At 42.2% G+C, this 19,029-nt stretch overlaps 2 protein-coding genes and 2 non-coding genes across 14 annotated transcripts in view; all 4 read right to left on the bottom strand.

The window, feature by feature from the left end:
- Positions 1-1,625: 1,625 nt before the first annotated feature.
- Positions 1,626-9,150, bottom strand: LOC5503377 (transcription initiation factor TFIID subunit 3). 2 transcript variants are annotated; one of them, XM_048733416.1, is made up of 8 exons: positions 8,803-9,150; positions 7,717-7,962; positions 4,906-6,035; positions 4,841-4,873; positions 3,802-3,959; positions 3,451-3,631; positions 2,767-2,852; positions 1,626-1,852 (listed from the first exon to the last, which is right to left on the bottom strand). In XM_048733416.1, exons 1-8 carry the CDS (start codon positions 8,966-8,968, stop codon positions 1,729-1,731), a joined length of 2,124 nt encoding a protein of 707 aa, XP_048589373.1. In that variant the 5' UTR covers positions 8,969-9,150; the 3' UTR covers positions 1,626-1,728. The 2 variants fall into 2 exon arrangements, with proteins under 2 accessions (XP_048589373.1, XP_032227627.2); XM_032371736.2 differs by lacking the exon at positions 4,841-4,873.
- A 1,442-nt stretch (positions 9,151-10,592) lies between these two features.
- LOC5503383 (transmembrane protein KIAA1109) overlaps positions 10,593-19,029 on the bottom strand; it is a 101,839-nt gene continuing 93,402 nt past the window's right edge. For 7 of the 10 annotated variants that reach the window (XM_048733413.1, XM_048733411.1, XM_048733412.1 and 4 more), the window contains 10 exons: positions 18,255-18,459; positions 17,620-17,777; positions 17,283-17,459; positions 15,315-15,608; positions 13,435-13,770; positions 13,002-13,010; positions 12,335-12,594; positions 11,637-11,868; positions 11,048-11,508; positions 10,593-10,869 (listed from right to left, as the gene is read on the bottom strand). In XM_048733413.1, coding sequence (XP_048589370.1) covers positions 11,138-11,508; positions 11,637-11,868; positions 12,335-12,594; positions 13,002-13,010; positions 13,435-13,770; positions 15,315-15,608; positions 17,283-17,459; positions 17,620-17,777; positions 18,255-18,459 — 2,042 coding nt within the window. In that variant the 3' untranslated portion in view covers positions 10,593-10,869; positions 11,048-11,137. Of the gene's footprint in view, positions 10,870-11,047; positions 11,509-11,636; positions 11,869-12,334; positions 12,595-12,873; positions 13,011-13,434; positions 13,771-15,314; positions 15,609-17,282; positions 17,460-17,619; positions 17,778-18,254; positions 18,460-19,029 lie in introns of those variants that run through there. The other 3 variants (XM_048733410.1, XM_048733414.1, XM_048733415.1) reach the window with 3 other exon arrangements.
- Trnap-ugg lies at positions 15,939-16,010 on the bottom strand. The gene has a single exon. It is a non-coding gene; the product is annotated as a tRNA-Pro (tRNA).
- Positions 16,898-16,969, bottom strand: Trnap-ugg. The gene has a single exon. It is a non-coding gene; the product is annotated as a tRNA-Pro (tRNA).

The raw sequence follows: 19,029 nt of genomic DNA on the forward strand, positions 1-19,029 counted from the left end.
ACTGCCTCCCCTTACCTCATCCTCACCTTGACTGCCTCCCCCCACCTCATCCTCACCTCGATTGCCTTCCCTTACCTCATCCTCACCTCGATTGCCTTCCCTTACCTCATCATCCTCACCTCGACTGCCTACCCCTACCTCATCCTCACCTCGATTGCCTTCCCTTACCTCATCCTCACCTCGATTGTCTTCTCTTACCTCATCATCCTCACCTCGACTGCCTACCCTTACCTCATCTCGATTGCCTTTCCTTACCTCATCCTCACCTCGATTGCCTTCCCTTACCTCGACTGCCTACCCTTACCTCATCCCCACCTCGACTGCCTACCCTTACCTCATCCTCACCTCGATTGCCTTCCCTTACCTCATCCTCACCTCGATTGCCTTCCCTTACCTCATCATCCCTACCTCGACTGCCTACCCTTACCTCATCCCCACCTCGACTGCCTACCCTTACCTCATCCTCACCTCGATTGCCTTCCCTTACCTCATCCTCACCTTGACTGACTCCCCATACTTCATCCTCACCTTGACTGCCTTCCCTTACCTCATCCTCACCTTGACTGCCTTCCCTTACCTCATCCTCACCTTGACTGACTCCCCATACTTCATCCTCACCTTGACTGACTTTCCCTTACCTCATCCTCACCTTGACTGCCTCCCCTTATCTCATCCCCACCTTGACTTCCTTCCCTTACCTCATCCTCACCTTGACTGCCTTCCCTTACCTCATCCTCACCTTGACTGCCTTCCCTTACCTCATCCCCACCTTGACTTCCTTCCCTTACCTCATCATCCTCACCTTGACTGCCTCTTACCTCATCATCACCTTGACTGCCTACCCTTACCTCATCCTCACCTTGACTGACTTTCCCTTACCTCATCCTCACCTTGACTGACTTTCCCTTACCTCATCCTCACCTTGACTGCCTCCCCTTATCTCATCCCCACCTTGACTGCCTTCCCCTACCTCATCATCCTCACCTCGACTGCCTCTTACCTCATCATCACCTTGACTGCCTACCCTTACCTCATCCTCACCTTGACTGACTCATTTTCATATTTTATAAGTTAAATTAGATATGAGATAAATCTATTGGGGACTCAAAAGAGAGCATGGTTTAATTAATGTTAACGACGACGCATACTATTTCCCTAAAGCACCAGGAAAATTTCACTGTTAACCCGTGCTATTAGTTGAGTGTCAAACTGGTATCTGTTAATGAACATGACCTTAAATGGTATCCGTAGCAACAGACACATTTGCATAGTAAAAAATACATAAACATTTTTTTTACCATCTAGATACTTAATTAATTCAACTCGCAGAGAACGCAAAAGGATAGAGATCAATAGAAACAAACAGGAAGAAAACTATGTTGCAGGGTAATGCAACAGAATAATGCCATGATCAAAATTTTAGTCATTTCACATACTTTATTTACATAAACATGGTTGGGAAATTTCTTTTCCTCTGCTTTTATTTGATACCAATACCAATATGTTTACTGGGGGTGCTACGAAACTCCATGGAGATTTAGCTCATGGACTATATTTGATGTCAAATTGAACTTGTTGGTGTGTTGTACCATTGCATTAAGGGAAATCAACCACAGTCTGTCAGCTAGAAGTAGCAAGTTGTTTTACTTTTCTTAACTGTTGCTCTACATACATACACAATATGGGTACACGCTTATGAGTATCAAATTGTTTTCGATCAATATTTATTTACATTGTCCTGAGCTTCTCCTTGACTTTGCTTTTTTTCTTCTTCTTTTTCTTGGCTTTCTTTGCCGTGCAATGAACACAGTACCAGTCCCCTCCAGGATCATCAAGTACACCCACACATGAACTACAAAACAAACAAAGCACATTTATCAAAATACAATTTAAAAACTTCACAAGGGATTAAAATGATACAAGGATGGTTACTAAAAGGGGAACGTTAAAAAAGTGGAATTATTTTAAAAATTGAAAGGCAGCAACTGAAATTGCATCCTGTCTTGAAGACAGAAATCTTTAAAAAGATTTCTGAAATCGTTCTCCGCCAAATCACTACTCGAAAATTCAAGTTATCCATCTAGTGAGGAAATGGACGCTTGAAGTAAAAATCTAGCCTAAGCCTACAAATCTAGTTCACTATTGTAGAAATAAAGTCTCTAGTCAATTGCCTGCTTCCGGATATAGTCTGTAAATTTTAAACTAGTTTTGAACATATCGTTTAAAGCTAAGGTCTTTTTCTCAGTCACGCAGTCCCAGCCGTCACCGTTGTCACATCTTAAAGTCCCTACTCTAAAGCTTTTGTCTTCCTCTCTTAGTTCCATTCAAAACAAAACAAAAGAAACTTTGCGTAAGATGGAGTTGAATAACAGAAATTCAGAGGAGCATGAAGAAATCAGCAATCAAACAGGGTTCGCACCTGTTCTGTCGAGTAAATCTGTTTTGCAAAGACTTGCTTATACATGATGGCTATATTTTGTTGATATTCGAAGTGGGCGTATATCACTGTTGGCTTACTATACAGTAGGAGGCGAGGTTTGTGTTCATCTACTGTACTGATATACTGTAATCTGGTAAGGTGATGGACTAAATCTGTTTAGTCTAGGTAATCATACAGTTTTGAGTTTACCTGGTTTACCAAATCAGCATGAGGGTGTTCTTTTTAAAGTTCAATGTTTAACAAGCCTATAGGGTGAGCAAAGAATGTATTCCTTTGATGGATAGATTAGCTCCCAAACAAATGAATAAGGAAAAGTTGCCACTTACCCGTGGTACCACTTGTCACAGCTGTCACAACCTATCATGAAGCTGCCATCGTCAGCAAACCCACATGCGGGGCAGAAGTACAATTGCTGGGGACCCAAGCATGGAAGTTATTGCACAATCTATTAAAAGCAGGATATAAGTCCCAAAGCAACGAGTCTAGAAATTACGCATAAAATTTGCTAGTGGAGCTCAATATCATTATTTAATCTTTTCATCAGCTAAACCAAAGTTAAAGGGGCAATCGCATGCTTGTTCTAAGATTACTTAATTAAATATGGAAAAAGTGTGTAACAAAACAATGTAAAATCTTTCTTATTACTTCGCCCAAGTGTAATAAATAATAATGAGCCAATTCTCCATAAACGTGAGGATGGCTGGGGGTGGGGGGGTGGGGGACTAATACTGCATCCGAAAATCACAAATATGGTTATACAGTGCCCAAGATCCGAAAAATCCTTGTATCAAGATACATGTCTATCCATTTTGAAAAGGCTGTATAATTCTCTATTTAAATACACTCAAAAGTTAAAAATGATAGAAGATGTGATGCCGTGAAATTAATTTGCATCCAGTCTGACTTCACAAAATCAAGTTTAGCACAGACAAACATGATACCAAGTCATCGTCACTTCACAGTTAGTGAGGAAGAAATGAAGGGAGGGAGGTTTTCTCCTTGAAGCTCACCACTGTTGAAGAGAGTGTCTCTGTCACAACAGTCCTGGCAATGCTGTCCTTTGCCTGGCTTGATGTGGCGGTAGACAAGTCAGGCTCCTGTTTAAGGTGTGATGTCCCCATGGTGGACCCAGGCAAGCCGACATGACTACTGGTCTTCTTGATCTTGGGTTCCTTATTGGTGTGGATCACACTGTAACAAAGAGAACATCATCCATTCAATGCCCTTGTTGGTTCTCCTATAGCATATTACTACCGGTGTTTCAGTACACCATAAGAGTTTCCTGTCTTGTTATCTAAAATAAGACTGTACATATAAAAATAGCAATTAACATGTGTGTGACTAGTTTTAAGTAAACTTACATTTTTTGAGCAGTAGGCTGTTTAGCCTCCTTTGTGGTAGCCAGCATGTCTGTTGTACTGGGAGGCTCAAGCTTCAACTTGATACGAGGGATTGAGCTTCCACTGTTACCAGGTATAGAGAGAGGGTCAAGCATAAATTCCTTGTTTTCTTGTTTAATCTGTAAGGTAACAAGATAATGCAACAATATTTAACTTTGGCCTCTAAACAACCAGGTGCACAGTACAGAGAAACATTTCTTAGACAGCCAAAACATTTCTTAGACAGCCAAACATTTTTTTCTCAGTCTTAACTTTTTTCCAGCCCCTTTTCTTTTTTTTTTCAGGACAAGTTTCTTTATCAGTACCATTTATTTTCTAGTTTTTCTAGTCTATTTTTTTAGCCCAGGTTTTTCCCTTCTAAGACATGTGTCTGGGATCAGATTTGCCCTTTTATGCAAGTCCTGTTTCGGCCAGCTCTGCCTTTGTTGTTTTGTGCTTATCTTTAGTCTCTACCTTTTTCGTCTTGTGCTTATCTTTAGTCTTACTATTTTTGTCTTTTTTTTATCTTTAGTTGTACCTTTGTTGTTTTGTGCTTATATTTAGTGTCTACCTTTTTTGTCTTCTTTTTATCTTTAATCATACCTTTGTTGTTTTGTGCTTATCTTTAGTCTCTACCTTTTTTGTCTTCTTTTTATCTTTAATCGTACCTTTGTTGTTTTGTACTTGTCTTAAGTCTCTACCTTTTTTGTCTTCTTTTTATCTTTAATCGTACCTTTGTTGTTTTGTGCTTATCTTTAGTCTCTACCTTTTTTGTCTTCTTTTTATCTTTAATCGTACCTTTGTTGTTTTGTGCTTATCTTTAGTCTACCTTTTTCGTCTTGTGCTTATCTTTAGTCTTACTATTTTTGTCTTTTTTATCTTTAGTTGTACCTTTGTTGTTTTGTGCTTATCTTTAGTCTCTACCTTTTTTGTCTTCTTTTTATCTTTATTCGTACCTTTGTTGTTTTGTGCTTAACTTTAGTCTCTACCTTTTTGTCTTGTGCTTATCTTTAGTCTCTACCTTTTTCCTCTTGTGCTTATCTTGAGTCTCTACCTTTTTCGTCTTGTGCTTATTTGAGTCTCTACCTTTTTCGTCTTGTGCTTGTCCTTAGTTTTATCCTTGTCCTTGTGTTTCTTCTTCTTTTTCTTGATAACTTCATCACCTAACGGATTAGATGGACCAGGTTCTGGGGTGGAGCAGCTTGGTGGCAGGAAATTTGCTATCGAGAACACAGATGTCCCACCCTGATTTGTACCCTTCTTCTTTTTCTTCTTTTTCGGCTCCCCTAATGCTGGTCCAGCATGATCACCAGGATGTTTCTTTGCTTTCTTTTTCTCTTCAGGATCAGCAAGATGGGACACCATTTGTGCAACTGAATATTCAGGGGCTGCACCCTTCTCCTGTTTAACTGGTTTGAAGATCAGTTTTGGCATTGTTGGAGCTGGTTCTTCCATGGCACTCGCCAGTGGCAATAATTGCTCAATGCTGCTTTCTTTAGATGGGCTTAGTATTTTGCTTGGTGGAGACTTTAGACTCTCTACTTTAACACTTGTCTGTTTGGGTGTCTTGGGCGAGGCAGATTCTTTTGCTGTTTGTTGGGCGGCTTTGGATAGAATGGGAGAGGTGACCGGAGATTTAATGGGTGAGCTTATCGGGGAAGGTGTTGCTGATGGAGACTTTGTCTTAGAATTCTTTAAAGCTTCAGCCACGGCTTTCTTTGGATGCTTCTTTTTAGCTGGACTCTTTTTAACCTTTGGTTTGATAGTAGCGCCAGTATCTGGAGACTTCAATAAGCTAGATGTTGTTTTCTTTTCTTTGACTGTCTTTCCCGGAGATTTCTTCACAAGTGTTGATTTGACTTTTGGTGGAATGGGCCCTGCTGTAAACTTGAAGACACCTTCTGATTTCTCATCCATATCCATGGGTAAAATGTCTGGTGATGGTGATGGCGATGGAGAGATTTTTTCTTGAAGCGCTTGCAAAATGTCCAGCTCATTTTCCTTATTATTCTTACTAAGAAAAGCATGTTCTAGCCGTCTCCTTTTGGTTTCTGTATCAGCCTCAGAAGGGCTGTCAAGTGACCTTTTCTCAGTAAGGTTACCAACAAGGTCATTGTGTGTCTCTTCTGCAACTGTTTTAATTTCACTTCGCAAGAATTGTTGTTCCTGGCCATTTTCCGGATCTATTGTTTCTGCTGGACCCGTTTCTCCTTCATCTGCAAAAAAGTATTAAAAGGATTTTTATGATGTCTGAAATCAGTCAAGCTATTTTTTTCTTCTTCACTATATCATTTGTATTAGGATTATGTGATTGAAATATCCTTAAAATTATTATTATATATGTTATAATTGAATATCTACAAATCTTTAACTTAATAAATTTTTCGACTCTCAAAACATTGAAGCAAAGTAAAGCTACAAAAAAGTTAACTTAAATTTCTATTCCTAAAAGTTCTGACCCAGAATGCATTAATAATTCAATATCAATGATATACCTGGAAAAATTAATAGGCTGACAGTATTGCAGCTTTCAGGCAATTTAGTGCAGGAAACGGTAATTCAGTATAACTGGACACTGATTGGCTTTCAAATAGTTGAACAATAGAAAATTCAAACATCCAGATGTGAATAACACTCTGAAATAGACTATATCGGGTATGTTTTCTACACACTAAAACAATTTTTCCCATGTATTTTATTAATAGGTAATCATTCTATTCTAGTTCAATTAGAAAATAATTTCCACCCTGCCGAAGATGGCTTATACAATTTGAACTTTTGAAAAACTCACTTATGCAAATTATTTCCAAATTGAATTCAAAACCATATGATTACCTATACATAACAGCTTGATTGCAATGTTGTTTTTTTCTCAATAAAAGCAGAGGCTAATTCACTAACCAGGAGCATAGCCATGGGAATCACTCAAGGGGCCCTAACCCCCACACCTGACAGCCGAAAAATACAGTTTATGTATAAATTGAATAAATAAATTATATTGCAATTATATCAGTCATGACCTAAGTGCTTCACATTTAAAATTCTAATATGTATTCAGCGTTTTCACAAAGATTTTTAGGAGCATGCCATTATGGGTTTGGGGGCAGTTTAGGTTGCTCAAAGTTTCATTTTTCTTTTCAATACCAAAACAAAAATAATATATTTTCTGTCTTGGTAGAGATGGTGAAAACTCCAGAAAAAGTAGCTCATTGAGCCAGCCATGTTGAAACTGAGTAACAGAAGGTTCTACTTACATTAGGACGGAGAAACAGAAATATTCTAGCTGTGTCATGATTGAGAATCGAACCTGTTGTAATTGGACATGTACAGTATGGTACAAAATCCTGGCTTTTCATGATTGTGTCATGATTGAGAATCGAACCTGTTGTAATTGGACATGTACAGTATGGTACAAAATCCTGGCTTTTCATGATTGTGTCATGATTGAGAATCGAACATGTTGTAATTGGACATGTACAGTCTGGTACAAAATCCTGGCAATGCTCTTGTTGTAATTGGACATGTACAGTATGGTACAAAATCCTGGCAATGCTCCTGTTGTAATTGGACATGTACAGTATGGTACAAAATCCTGGCAATGCTCCTGTTGTAATTGGACATGTACAGTATGGTCCAAAATCCTGGCAATGCTCCTGCTTACAGTACAGTATCAAAAAAACTTATTTTGTTTATTGTAAACCACACCAAAACTTACCAAAGACCTGCAAACACATACAACAAAATCCTTCCTCACACAAACTAGATAAAAAACAGACTGTTCAGGGGTTCACAAGGGAGATTGAGCTCAACTTTACTAAGAGGCTTTAAGCTTCACAAGTAACACTGAGGACAGATAATTCTCTAAAAAACACAAGGAAGAATAGAATAATACACAACCTTCAGTGGGCTGCAGGGCTTTGATGAGTGGTGGTAAGTGCTCATGGTAATATTCAGCACGTTCAGCTATCTCTCCATTACACGGGTGATGGAGGAGGCAAGCCTTCGGCTTTGGAAACCGTGGTAACTGGTGGAAAAAATGAACTTGGTCTACCTGAGTCACATAATCTTCAAGCTCATTTAACAAAACTCCAGTGTCACTGAATGCTAGTCCCAGGTCATCCAGGTTTGGTTCAGTGTGACAATCTTAAAAAAGAAAAAAAAGTCCATTAAGTTAACCTGTTTGACTTATGTGCAAATTACTGACTAGTACATGCTTGAGAAGGTGTATACACCACAGAAGGTTGTCAGTGAAAATGGCGAATGGCTTATGGGTACTAATTATTCTTAAAAATAAAGGTGTTAAATTAATTACAGCAATGCCAGAGCCAAGCATTGGTAACCTTTAATGGATAATTGTTTTGATTTATCAATATTCTTCAAGACGCATGGTTTCTTTTGGTCGTAGAACTGCCATTTGCCAATCGTCATTCGCCATTTGCACTGACAACCTTTATTGAAATAGGTGTATACCCAGTTCTGGAAGCACACAGATAGCTCACAGAGCAGAATCTATTTTTATTTCAAAGATCACAGATAACAGTTTTTAATGTGGGTTTTAGTGGGTTCAGCTGTGAACCATGAAACAACATTTGCAAGACAGGGTAGATATGGATAGAAAATTATAATTATCTGAGTTTAAGATAATGGCTTTCTATAGGCGTATACAGTACAAGATTTTTTAAGGTGTTGGGATAGAAGTTCAACTAAGAATTATTTTTTTTTACCAAACTCATAAAGTGGGGCTAAATTTTAACGTTATATATTTGCTACTTAACCAAGCTCAAACAACAGTCACCTGGGTAAGCGGGTGAGCGTTTAACAGCTTCATTATAGCCCTGTTGGGCACACAGGAATTGAATCGAATTGAATCTGTCTTTCCTTGTGTTAGGACTTGGAGGACACGAAACAAACTAAGAGAGTGGAACGAAACCCCAGAAACACCAATCAATTCAACCAAACGAGCAAAGTGGAGGAAAACCTTACATAGTTGGCAGTAGGCATGTGCAGACTTTGCAATTTCCTCCATGTATTTCTGCATGACGTCTGTGAGCAAGTCGTGGGTTGATTTGTGGAGCGAATCCCAGCCCATGGACTGGCATATCTGAGCGACCGCCACACGCAGGGCGAAATGGTTAAACCGCTCAGTCATGGTTAACGAACCCTTCCAAGGCTAGAGACCTTCACATCAGACTGGAGGATGTGTTACTTATACAACGTGATTCATCAGAGTATATTCAAGGTCAGGTAATAGCGCGTATTTGAGAGCGCTTTGTTCGAATCAACCCAAAGATATGAAATAAGAAAAAAAATATGGCCGACGCTGTTTGGGGACCAGTCCATCACGGTAGAATAAGCACAGCAGACCCAAGGCCTTCGCAGTGTTACTTATACAACGCATTGTTACTTTTACCTATACAACGCAGTGTTACTTATACAACGTGATTCATCAGAGTATATGCAATGTCGAGTAATAGCGAGTATTTGAGAGCGCTTTGTTCGAATCAACCCCATTCTCGCTCCCAGAGCTCCTCGGTCATGCTTTCCGCCGGAGGCTCTGGTCTGGATGTCTTAGGAGGTCTTGTAGCAGACGAAAACCGAAAGTCCCGGATTGTCCTAGATTCTATGTTTGCTTCTAAAATGTTTTTAGAAGCAAACATAATTATTGGCTGTTGTTGCATGTGTTTGCTATTAAAGGACTAATTGCTCTTAATAAAGGGTGTTACGAAAATCAGACCTCCCAGACAATTCCGGGAGGAATTCTTATCAAACGTCCAATACAAACTTTCCATCGATTTCCACGCCTTTTCGAGATATTTAGAATATAATTACATGCGTGCTTTGTGGTTTGGAGACAGTTAAACCATGCAAGCTCGTAATCGTTTAATAATTTTAAACCAGGTGGAAATTTGTGCTCAGAGTTCACTCAGATTCAGTAAAATAACAGTTTTAGCTATGCTGTGAGTCTCGGCTTTTAACTTTGCTTATGACTGGATGTACCAAAAATGTGATTCTCATGTGATTCATTCTCTTTAAAATATCGCCAAAATCTGATTCTTTTAAGACTTCTTAGGAAGTTGATTTGCTAACATATACTTTATTGTCATGATACTTTTTTGTTTAAAAAGTGTAACAGGCGAGCATACTATCTAATGTTATAAATGTAATAAAACATCGCCTTCGTCAAAGCGTGGGCTGTTGTCATGACAAATGGCAGAAAATGGCGTCCAGTCCTATAAAAGAAAGTTGGGTAGCACTGCGAACTTAGACGAAATACAGGGGGCGGATCCAGGGGAGGGGGGTGGGGTGGATATCCGACCCCCCTTTTAAGGTAAAAAACAAAATGAAAAGTATTTTTAGTTTTGAAGAAATTAAATGTATGCGGGACGGGAGGTACGGGACGTACTGTCCATGTGGCTTCGCCTGCTGTGTCTACTTTACTGACGTGACAAATCCAATACAGCTTGAAGTATTGTTAAATCATGTTGGCTACCAATACAAATTCAGGTCTCAAAAAAAGCTGTAGAATTCTAGTTTACCTCCTTATGAACATTCACATGGCTTTCTGATACAAGTCATAAATTCCCGAGTGCCACCTTTTTTGAAATAGGCGTATACACTTTTTAGATATTAGATTCTTTCCCATGGAATGCGCTACTTTTTTAACATAGCGCATCCCATGAGGAAGAACCTAATAATGGGGGACTATTTTTCCCTGGCACAATAATTTGTTTTTCGTCACTTTTTGGTCTAGGATGGTCAAACAGGGAAGCATCCTATTTGTAATCATTTATTCACTTATTAAGATTACAAATGACATATTGTTTACATTTCTTTTTCTAATAATACACAATTATAAAATCCTAAAGACCTAGGTGAGCCTTAAAATGGAAAATAAAAGTAAGATGTTTAGAAGCTGAATATTGAGGCTGGTGAGAGTAGGGACCACTACAACAAGCCACTTAAATAAGAAAGTAAAAGCACGAAAGTAAGAAGCATGGAGATAAGTGACCATGAATTGATGATCAACCTCAAAGCATTTGAGCTTTGTACGTCGCGGCTCGTCATCAAGGTAGGCGGAGCTCTCCTTTATTCCGGCCAATAGCCTCTCTATCAGCACTGACAGAAACATGTCCAATGATGTCACGGCTCGTCATCAAGGTAGGCGGAGCTTTCCTTCATTCCCGCCAATAGCCTCTCTATCAGCACTGACAGAAACATGTCCAATGATGTCGCGGCTCGTCATCAAGGTAGGCGGAGCTTTCCTTCATTCCCGCCAATAGCCTCTCTATCAGCACTGACAGAAACATGTCCAATGATGTCACGGCTCGTCATCAAGGTAGGCGGAGCTTTCCTTCATTCCCGCCAATAACCTCTCTATCAGCACCGACAGAAAAATGTCCATGGGGTCCATGGCGCCACGCTGCGCCCATTTGGGAATCGTCAGACGCGCATGCGTGAAGCCCAGCTTCTGTAGGACCCAGTCCATGTTGACCGGGTCCATGTTCTTGCCGGCCCACGAGAGAAAACGCACCTTCGGCTCTAGTTTCCAGGCCTTGCTGCGGAACTGCCGCACTCGCTTCTGCTGGTCCACAGCCTTTGGGGTTTTGTCACGCTCTTCCGAGGGGCCCGCACTAGACGGCGGAATATTGCGGGCGTGGGTTGTAGGGGACATCCCACGTGGCAGGGATCCTATAAATACACATATTAGGGTGAGATATAGCCTGCAAGGGATGACGGGTATGATAGATTCTCCGAGGGCTATGTCGCCGCCAACCCCTCCTCCAGCCACCCCCAAGCCTTTGGTTATTCTTTCCTACCTGAGGTTGTGGTCTCGTTCTCTTTGATATAAGTCTGCACCACGTCGTGCAAAAAGAAGAGTAGCCCCACGTCCATGGTGACACACAGGCTGTCATTAAAACACGACGAGAACGAGCACTCCACCACGTGCGGTGAGGGCGTGGTCAACACGCGGGGTACAGAAGTCTTGCGCTTGACCCAGCTTGGTGCATGCGCACTCATCGGTAAGTCGTGCTCGGTCTTGACATTGACCTGCGAGAAAAAGTGGAAAGGGCGTCATCGATACTACAGTAACAGAGTAATGGAAGATTGGTCATTAACATCACCTAAATTACCCCTAACAAAAAAATGTTGCAAGTAAATATAGATATTATATAAAGACACTAGACGTTTCGAAGGCTATTGCCTCACCAGAAGAGGAAGAACAGGTAGAAAAGCTCCTCCAGACAATGTTAAAGTGGCAGTAGCCACGAAACGCTACCTACATTGCCTAGTTTTCTCTTCGGGATAGAGGTTTTCGCGGATCACAATTAGTGATTTCCTCGAATTATGGAAATGCAATGATGGTCTTAAGGTGGAGCTCCGCGAATCACTTTTAGTGACTTACATCTAATATTGTCATTACGAAGATGTCTCGGGGTAAAGAGAGGTCGTATTCACGGAATGCAATAATTGATTTAGGTAGGTACCTATCCGTGGATGAGCCTACGTGACTTACCTCGAATTTTGGTAGCGCAAAGATTGTCTCAGAGTCGTGCTCGTATCGATAACTGGCAGACCTGCCGCGGGTCGGGGTGGAAGTGGTCTTCTTACTGCCACCAGGAGAGTCTGACCTCTGCCTGGCCGGCTCCTCGTCTGAGGGGAGGAAGTCATCATCCCCTGTGGCGCACACGTAGCCCAGCCACTCCTGCACGCTACTGCCCATGGACGGGGGGTTACGGCGACCCCTGGCCACCTTGCGTACCACCGCCATGTTGGCTGAAAACAAAGAGAACATTGAGACTGTCAGCCTGGCTTACTTAGGTTGATGCATTACAAGATTATTCAGGAACTTGAGGCAAGCAAAGAAATTAATCATTAGTTTATTAGTGAACAATAAAATCGTGGGCACAGTCTTGCGACACGTCCTTTCCAACACTGATGCCGATGATCTCTCATCATTTAAATATGAATCAGTAAATCTCAACATGAATTTGATATAATTGGACAATCGCGAAGTCCGTTAAAGAAACTAGTGACACGTGATTAAGTACTCACTTGCTGTGGCTGACACGTGATTAAGTACTCATTTGCCGTGAGTGACACGTGAATAAGTACTCACTTGCTGTGGGTAACACGCGATAAAGTACTCACTTGCCGTGGGTGACACGTGACAAAGTACTCACTTGCAGTTGCTGCAAAAAATATCATCAAGTTCGAAATAATGTCTTAAACATCAACAGTACACGAACAAGTAAATTCTCTGGTGACTGGAAAGATCAGAAATAGAGAATGGAGCGATTTTAAAGCAAAAACGTTTTGTTATTTTCACGCGCGCGCCAAAGAATAGCGTCATTTCAGACGACCGCGCACTGTTTTGAATTGTATTTTCAATCACAATTTTTATCGTTGTTGCCGTAGAAAACAACTCCCAAGAAGCTCGCCGTTCTTGCCTTGTGTATACAGAGTATTATTTCCAACTCCAAAACGATAAAAGTTAATCTGCGGCTCTGCTTTTTCGATATTCACGGAGCTCTGTCCTTGCCGTGGTCTAGCGGGAAAGACGACTTGGATCATGTCCGCGTCTTTTATACCGCGGGTCCTTGTTTAAGTACTCACTTGCTGTCGGTGAATGGGTCCCGGCTTGATCCTCGTCCCCATTCCCAAGGCGGATCATTAGCTGCTGTACACTGCGCACGCGCCGAACCTGGCAGCTCTTCTCTTCAGAGCACACTTTACTGACGAACTCCATATATGGTGACGAAAGAGAGAATAGTACCCAAGACTGCGCGCGAAAATTGACGCCATGGAAACAAGCAAGAGATACACCTTTACCGCGAAGTGCCAGGCTCCCGCCTAGTACCACGCCTCGCTCAGGCAAAGGGTTCCCAAGCATACTCAGCTTGAGCCCACACACAGCGTTCAGGACTTTGCTCCAATGCTGGTACTTGAGACCTGCAGGAACAAATCGTCATCACGTGGTTTGGCAACAAACCATCCAGTGCTAGGGAAATGGCACAACTAAACACCATGCGCTTGCTGCGTTGACGAACTTAGGGACCTTAAGCAACGACGACGGCGGCAACGCGACGCCGACGGCAGAAAACAATGGGATTTGATTCAGAATTCAATAGCAGCACGTGGAAATGTGTTCTGTCTGATACCTTTCAGCCTGTTCACCGTAAAACCACGACGTGAAAACTCCAAGTTTCACGGTCAATTGGGGACGCGGACGTTTGCACTATAAACTCCACTAACAACGTTCGCTGCTGTAGGAAAAATGTTCTTAGTTTATTTACTGTCTCTGACTATGTTTTGCTTATTCCATTGCAATTAAATTATTATTGATCGCACGAACACATCTTTTTCGATCGCGTTGTCCTAGCCGTCGTCGTCGTCTTGCTTAAGGTCCCTATTATAACAAGGTCCCTATTATAACAGGGCCCCTATAATAACAAGGTCCCTATTATAATAGGGTCCCTATTATAACAAGGTCCCTATTATAACAAGGTTCCTATTATAACAGGGTCTTATACAAGGTATTATTACAAGATCCCTATTATAATAGGGTCCCTATTATAACAGGCTCCCTATTATAACAGGGTTCCTATTATAACAGGGTCCCTATTATAACAAGGTCCCTATTATAACAAGGTCCCTATTATAACAAGGTCCCTATTATAACAGGGTCGCTATTATAACAAGGTCCCTATTATAACAAGGTCCCTATTATAACAAGGTCCCTATTATAACAGGGTCCCTATTATAATAGGGACCGTCGTAAACAAGGGGGACGACAAGGGCGAGATCGAAAAAAACGCGTTTGCGCTTTGCGGTCAACTCCAAACTCGTAGCAATAAAAAATCAAAACTTTATTGTCAGGACAAGATGAAAATGAAGGATATTATTTCTTTTAAAACAAGCAAGGCCAGATTCATACGTCGTGCTTCTGCCGTGCCGAATCTGATTGTTTGGATTGGGCATATAAACAGTTCGACGTCTGAACAATGAAGCACGGCACTAAGCACGGCAAGGCACGACAACGATTCAGACGTCAAGCTACTGAATTAATTTTGTGAAACAGAAACTTTACATGTCGACAACTTTGCAATCTATTGAACGCGACTTATTATAAGCGATGTCCTAATCAACGTTGAACCCAATGTATTTGTGCCGATACAAATAGACAATTAGATCAGGCAGGGTGGGAGCGCGACGTATCAAATGGGCCTTTAAGTTTACAGTGCAAACATCCGGGTCCTCAACTGACCCTGAAACGTCGACCTTTCACGTCATGGTTTGGAAAACAGATGAAATGCATCAGCCAAAGTAATTTGTCTAAGACAAAGAGCGATGAAATCCCAACTCCGTCGGTAAGGGTTTTAGTGTTCGTAGACCTTTTAGAATGGCTTTAAGGTGTTTCGTAAATTTTCAATCTGCATACTGCCTTTTTGTCAATTCCTAGTTCCACTGGTTTCTGCTAGGTGGCTACCACATACCGTTCTTGTCGAAGTCTTTGTCTTTAGGATGCGTGGCTGAGGGGGCGACTGGCTCAGTTAGGCTGCTCAGTATGTTCATCGTGTTGTACTGAGTTGGCGGGCGGAGCGTAGAAAGCGCGCGGATGCTGTTGCGGTGCTGTTGGGTAAAAAAGTCCTGGATCTTGGCGGTCATCTTGACAAGGTCAGGCGTGGTGGACCGGGAGATCATCAACTTGAAGTCAGTCCAGCACAAGTCTCCGTGCATGAAGATCTTGGCCTTGACGGGCTCGTCTCGTTCGCCCTCAAACAGCACGTCTGACAGCGGTAAATAACAACATTAGTCCAGTTATTTAAGGGTAAAGGGGGTTATTCAGCCAAAATTGCAACAGAATATCGCTTCGACGATTCAAAGTTTATTGAAGATGCACATAAAAGGGGGTCTAGCAAAACGTAAACCGATAATTTTAAAGCACCACTATTTTACGAAATAGATACGGAATTTTACGAGATAGCAGGACAAGGGTGGGATCATTTTTTACACTAAAACAAGTTAACATCGAGTGATTGCACGATAACAGTGGCGAAAACACAAATAACTCGTTTATCCTGAAAAAAAAAATCGGCTAAAGTGGAAAAACAAACACTGGGCTCAGACGGGAATCGAACCCGTGGCCTCTCGCACCCAAAGCGAGAATCATACCACTAGACCACTGAGCCACCCGACACTAGTAAATTGTTTGGAAAATCTAGTGATACCCGGTACTAAGCACCTGTTGCCAACGAACCGTTGCTAGCCACCCGCCATCATCTTACCAAAACTCCAAACTCGTGAATAATAAAAAGACTTACACGTAATCTTTTTGATTGCAAAAGTCGTAAACGCAGGCTTGATTGCAAAGTTCACAACATAAACAACCCGACTGTTGTGATCTTCATAATTTCTTCGCTAAGAGATCACGTGACTATTTGGATTGCCAAATAAGCGCGAACAGGCTTTTAGCGGCAAAACAACAGCAACAAAAAGCAACTTATCTTCACTTAAACTAGTCAAAATTCGGGGACGGCAATATCATAAAACGCGCATAAATTTTCTGAATTTTCTAATGACACCTGTCAATCAAAATTGACACATCTATCTACATCACAAATCTCTCGACTCATCTTGTCCCGCGCCTACCATTTCAAGCCGTTTTTCCGATTGCTACCAAAATATCTCAAAATTGCAGACTTTCAATGTTTTAAATGAATGCGCGCCTTTTGCTATCCATACGAAGCGGATATAATTTGATGGAAGAAAATAAATATAAAACAAAAGAATCCGAGGTGATCATAGTATTTCTTCGGATAAAGAGGTCAAACGATTCAAAGTTTATTGAAGATGCGCACAAAAGGAGGCTCAACAAAACGTAAACCGATCATTTTAAAGCACCACTATTTTACGGAATAGATACGGAATTTTACGAGATAACAGGACAAGGGTGGGATCATTTTTACACTAAAACAAGTTAACATCGATTGCACGATAACAGTGGACTCGTTTGCCGAAAACACAAATAACTCGTTTATCCTGAAAAAAATCGGCTGAAGTGGAAAAATAAAACACTGGGCTCAGACGGGAATCGAACCCGTGGCCTCTCGCACCCAAAGCGAGAATCATACCACTAGACCACTGAGCCACCCGACAATTACAAACCATTTGGTAAACCTAGTCATACCCGTTACTGAACACCTGTCAGTCTCGCTTGACTGGCTACATGACAAGGACATACTGACATTTTCTTTGTCTTGTTGTCCGTTAAGCGCGACTTCCCAGCAATGATGGCGGGTGAGATGTTTGTACGGGTAGTGTTCACACAACCTATATAGCGTTCTGCTTGGTCCAGACTGTATTTAAAAAAACCCAGCCCTTTTGAAACACTTGTATAGCCGCGTGGCACTGGAAACTAGTTGCTGTCGGCAGGGCATGTAATAATAGAATAGTCCGCTGACCTGTGGAGGGACTGTTGGCGTCGTGTAGCGTCCACTCGTCTTGCAAGTCGATCCTGAATGCGCTCATGTTTCCCATCAAGATACAAGTGCCCATGTAGTCAACACGTGCTTCTGCGTACCTCATGCACAGGGAGACCACATGCTCCGGGGGACTACCACGCTCCTCCGTCACATTAGCTATAACAAAGCACAGGGTTAGAGACACAGGGAGACCACATGCTCCGGGGGACTACCACGCTCCTCTGTCACATTAGCTATAACAAAGCATAGGTGGAGACACGGGGAGACCAGTCTCTATCACAAATACGGAAACAATTGTGCATATATAGGTATATACCTTTTGACACGAGCTCGTTGACCTCGATATGACCCCCTACGATCCCGCTGCGCGATTCGCATATCGCCTGTCGGATTTTCACCTTGGCTCGGAGCTGTCGGCGGCCTGTGTTAGTGAGCGTGAGGTGGGACTGGGCACGAATATCACTGGTACTCCATCTGCGGTGAACAAATCACAAGTTATGTGTTATCATGGGGTTTAGAAAATGTACGTGATATTCTGTTATGGAAACATTTGTTACTTTATGGTGGTACTTACACTGTCAGCCTCATGATGGAGCCCATATTGGTACTGAAGTCTGGACATTACCCCCCCCCCCCCCTACTCTCATCTACCCCCAGTGGTACTTACACTGTCTGCCCCATGATGGAGCCCATATTGGTACTGACGTCTGGACATCACCCCCCCCCCCCCCCTACCCTCATCTACCCCCAGTGGTACTTACACTGTCAGCCCCATGATGGAGCCCATATTGGTACTGACGTCTGGACATCACCCCCCCCCCCCCCACCCTCATCTACCCCCAGTGGTACTTACACTGTCAGCCCCATGATGGAGCCCATATTGGTACTGACGTCTGGACATCACCCCCCCCCCCCCCCCCCCTACCCTCATCTACCCCCAGTGATACTTACACTGTCTGCCCCATGATGGAACCCATATTGGTACTGACATCTAGACGTGAGAGGTTCAGCGCGACAATGATCACAGTCTCCCACTTCGACCTGGAGCCAGCACTCGACGAGGAGGAATGGGACAGAGGTCCGTCCACCTCGGTATCGGACGCTGAGCTCTGCTCCACAACAGAATGCAGCGGCTTCTCCGGCCTTTTTCGGGGCCCTGAAAAGACAGTAAAATAAAGAAATTCAGAGGGTACACCAATACTTCTGTAATTAAGATATTGAGCATTCTACGTTTTGTTTTATCACTCTCACGTTAACCATAATAATAAGCTTCTCTCCGGAATAAGCGGGGAATTTAAGCGACTGCGACGGCGGCAGCAGGAAGAACGTGTTTTATGTGGTCGCCGGCCTCGCCTGCAGTATTGCTTATTGGATCAATAACAGTAGAATTGTTTTCAGGTCCTTCGAACAACCAAAGGTCACACTATTTACCAGCTGTTCGAGGGTACGTTTTTGTAAATTAAGTCGCGCTGGTACGGGACACCGGATAAAAAACTATGTTTATGATTATGACGGTGTGCTTGGGCGGCCATTGGTTCAATAGACCCCTGATAGTCTTTTAGAAATTACTGGCACAAAGGACAAGAAATAGCGTTGTCATAGCAAGAAACGAAAAATGATATGAATGGGAGTAGCTCTCAATACCCATTCAGACTCAGATATGGGGGGATTCATCTGAGCCATTCCCAACTGGCCTGCCCCCAGCCTCGAGCTATAAAGGCTCAAC

This window comes from Nematostella vectensis, chromosome 10 (assembly GCF_932526225.1).
Source record: "Nematostella vectensis chromosome 10, jaNemVect1.1, whole genome shotgun sequence".
In the NCBI taxonomy this organism is placed as follows: domain Eukaryota; kingdom Metazoa; phylum Cnidaria; class Anthozoa; order Actiniaria; family Edwardsiidae; genus Nematostella; species Nematostella vectensis.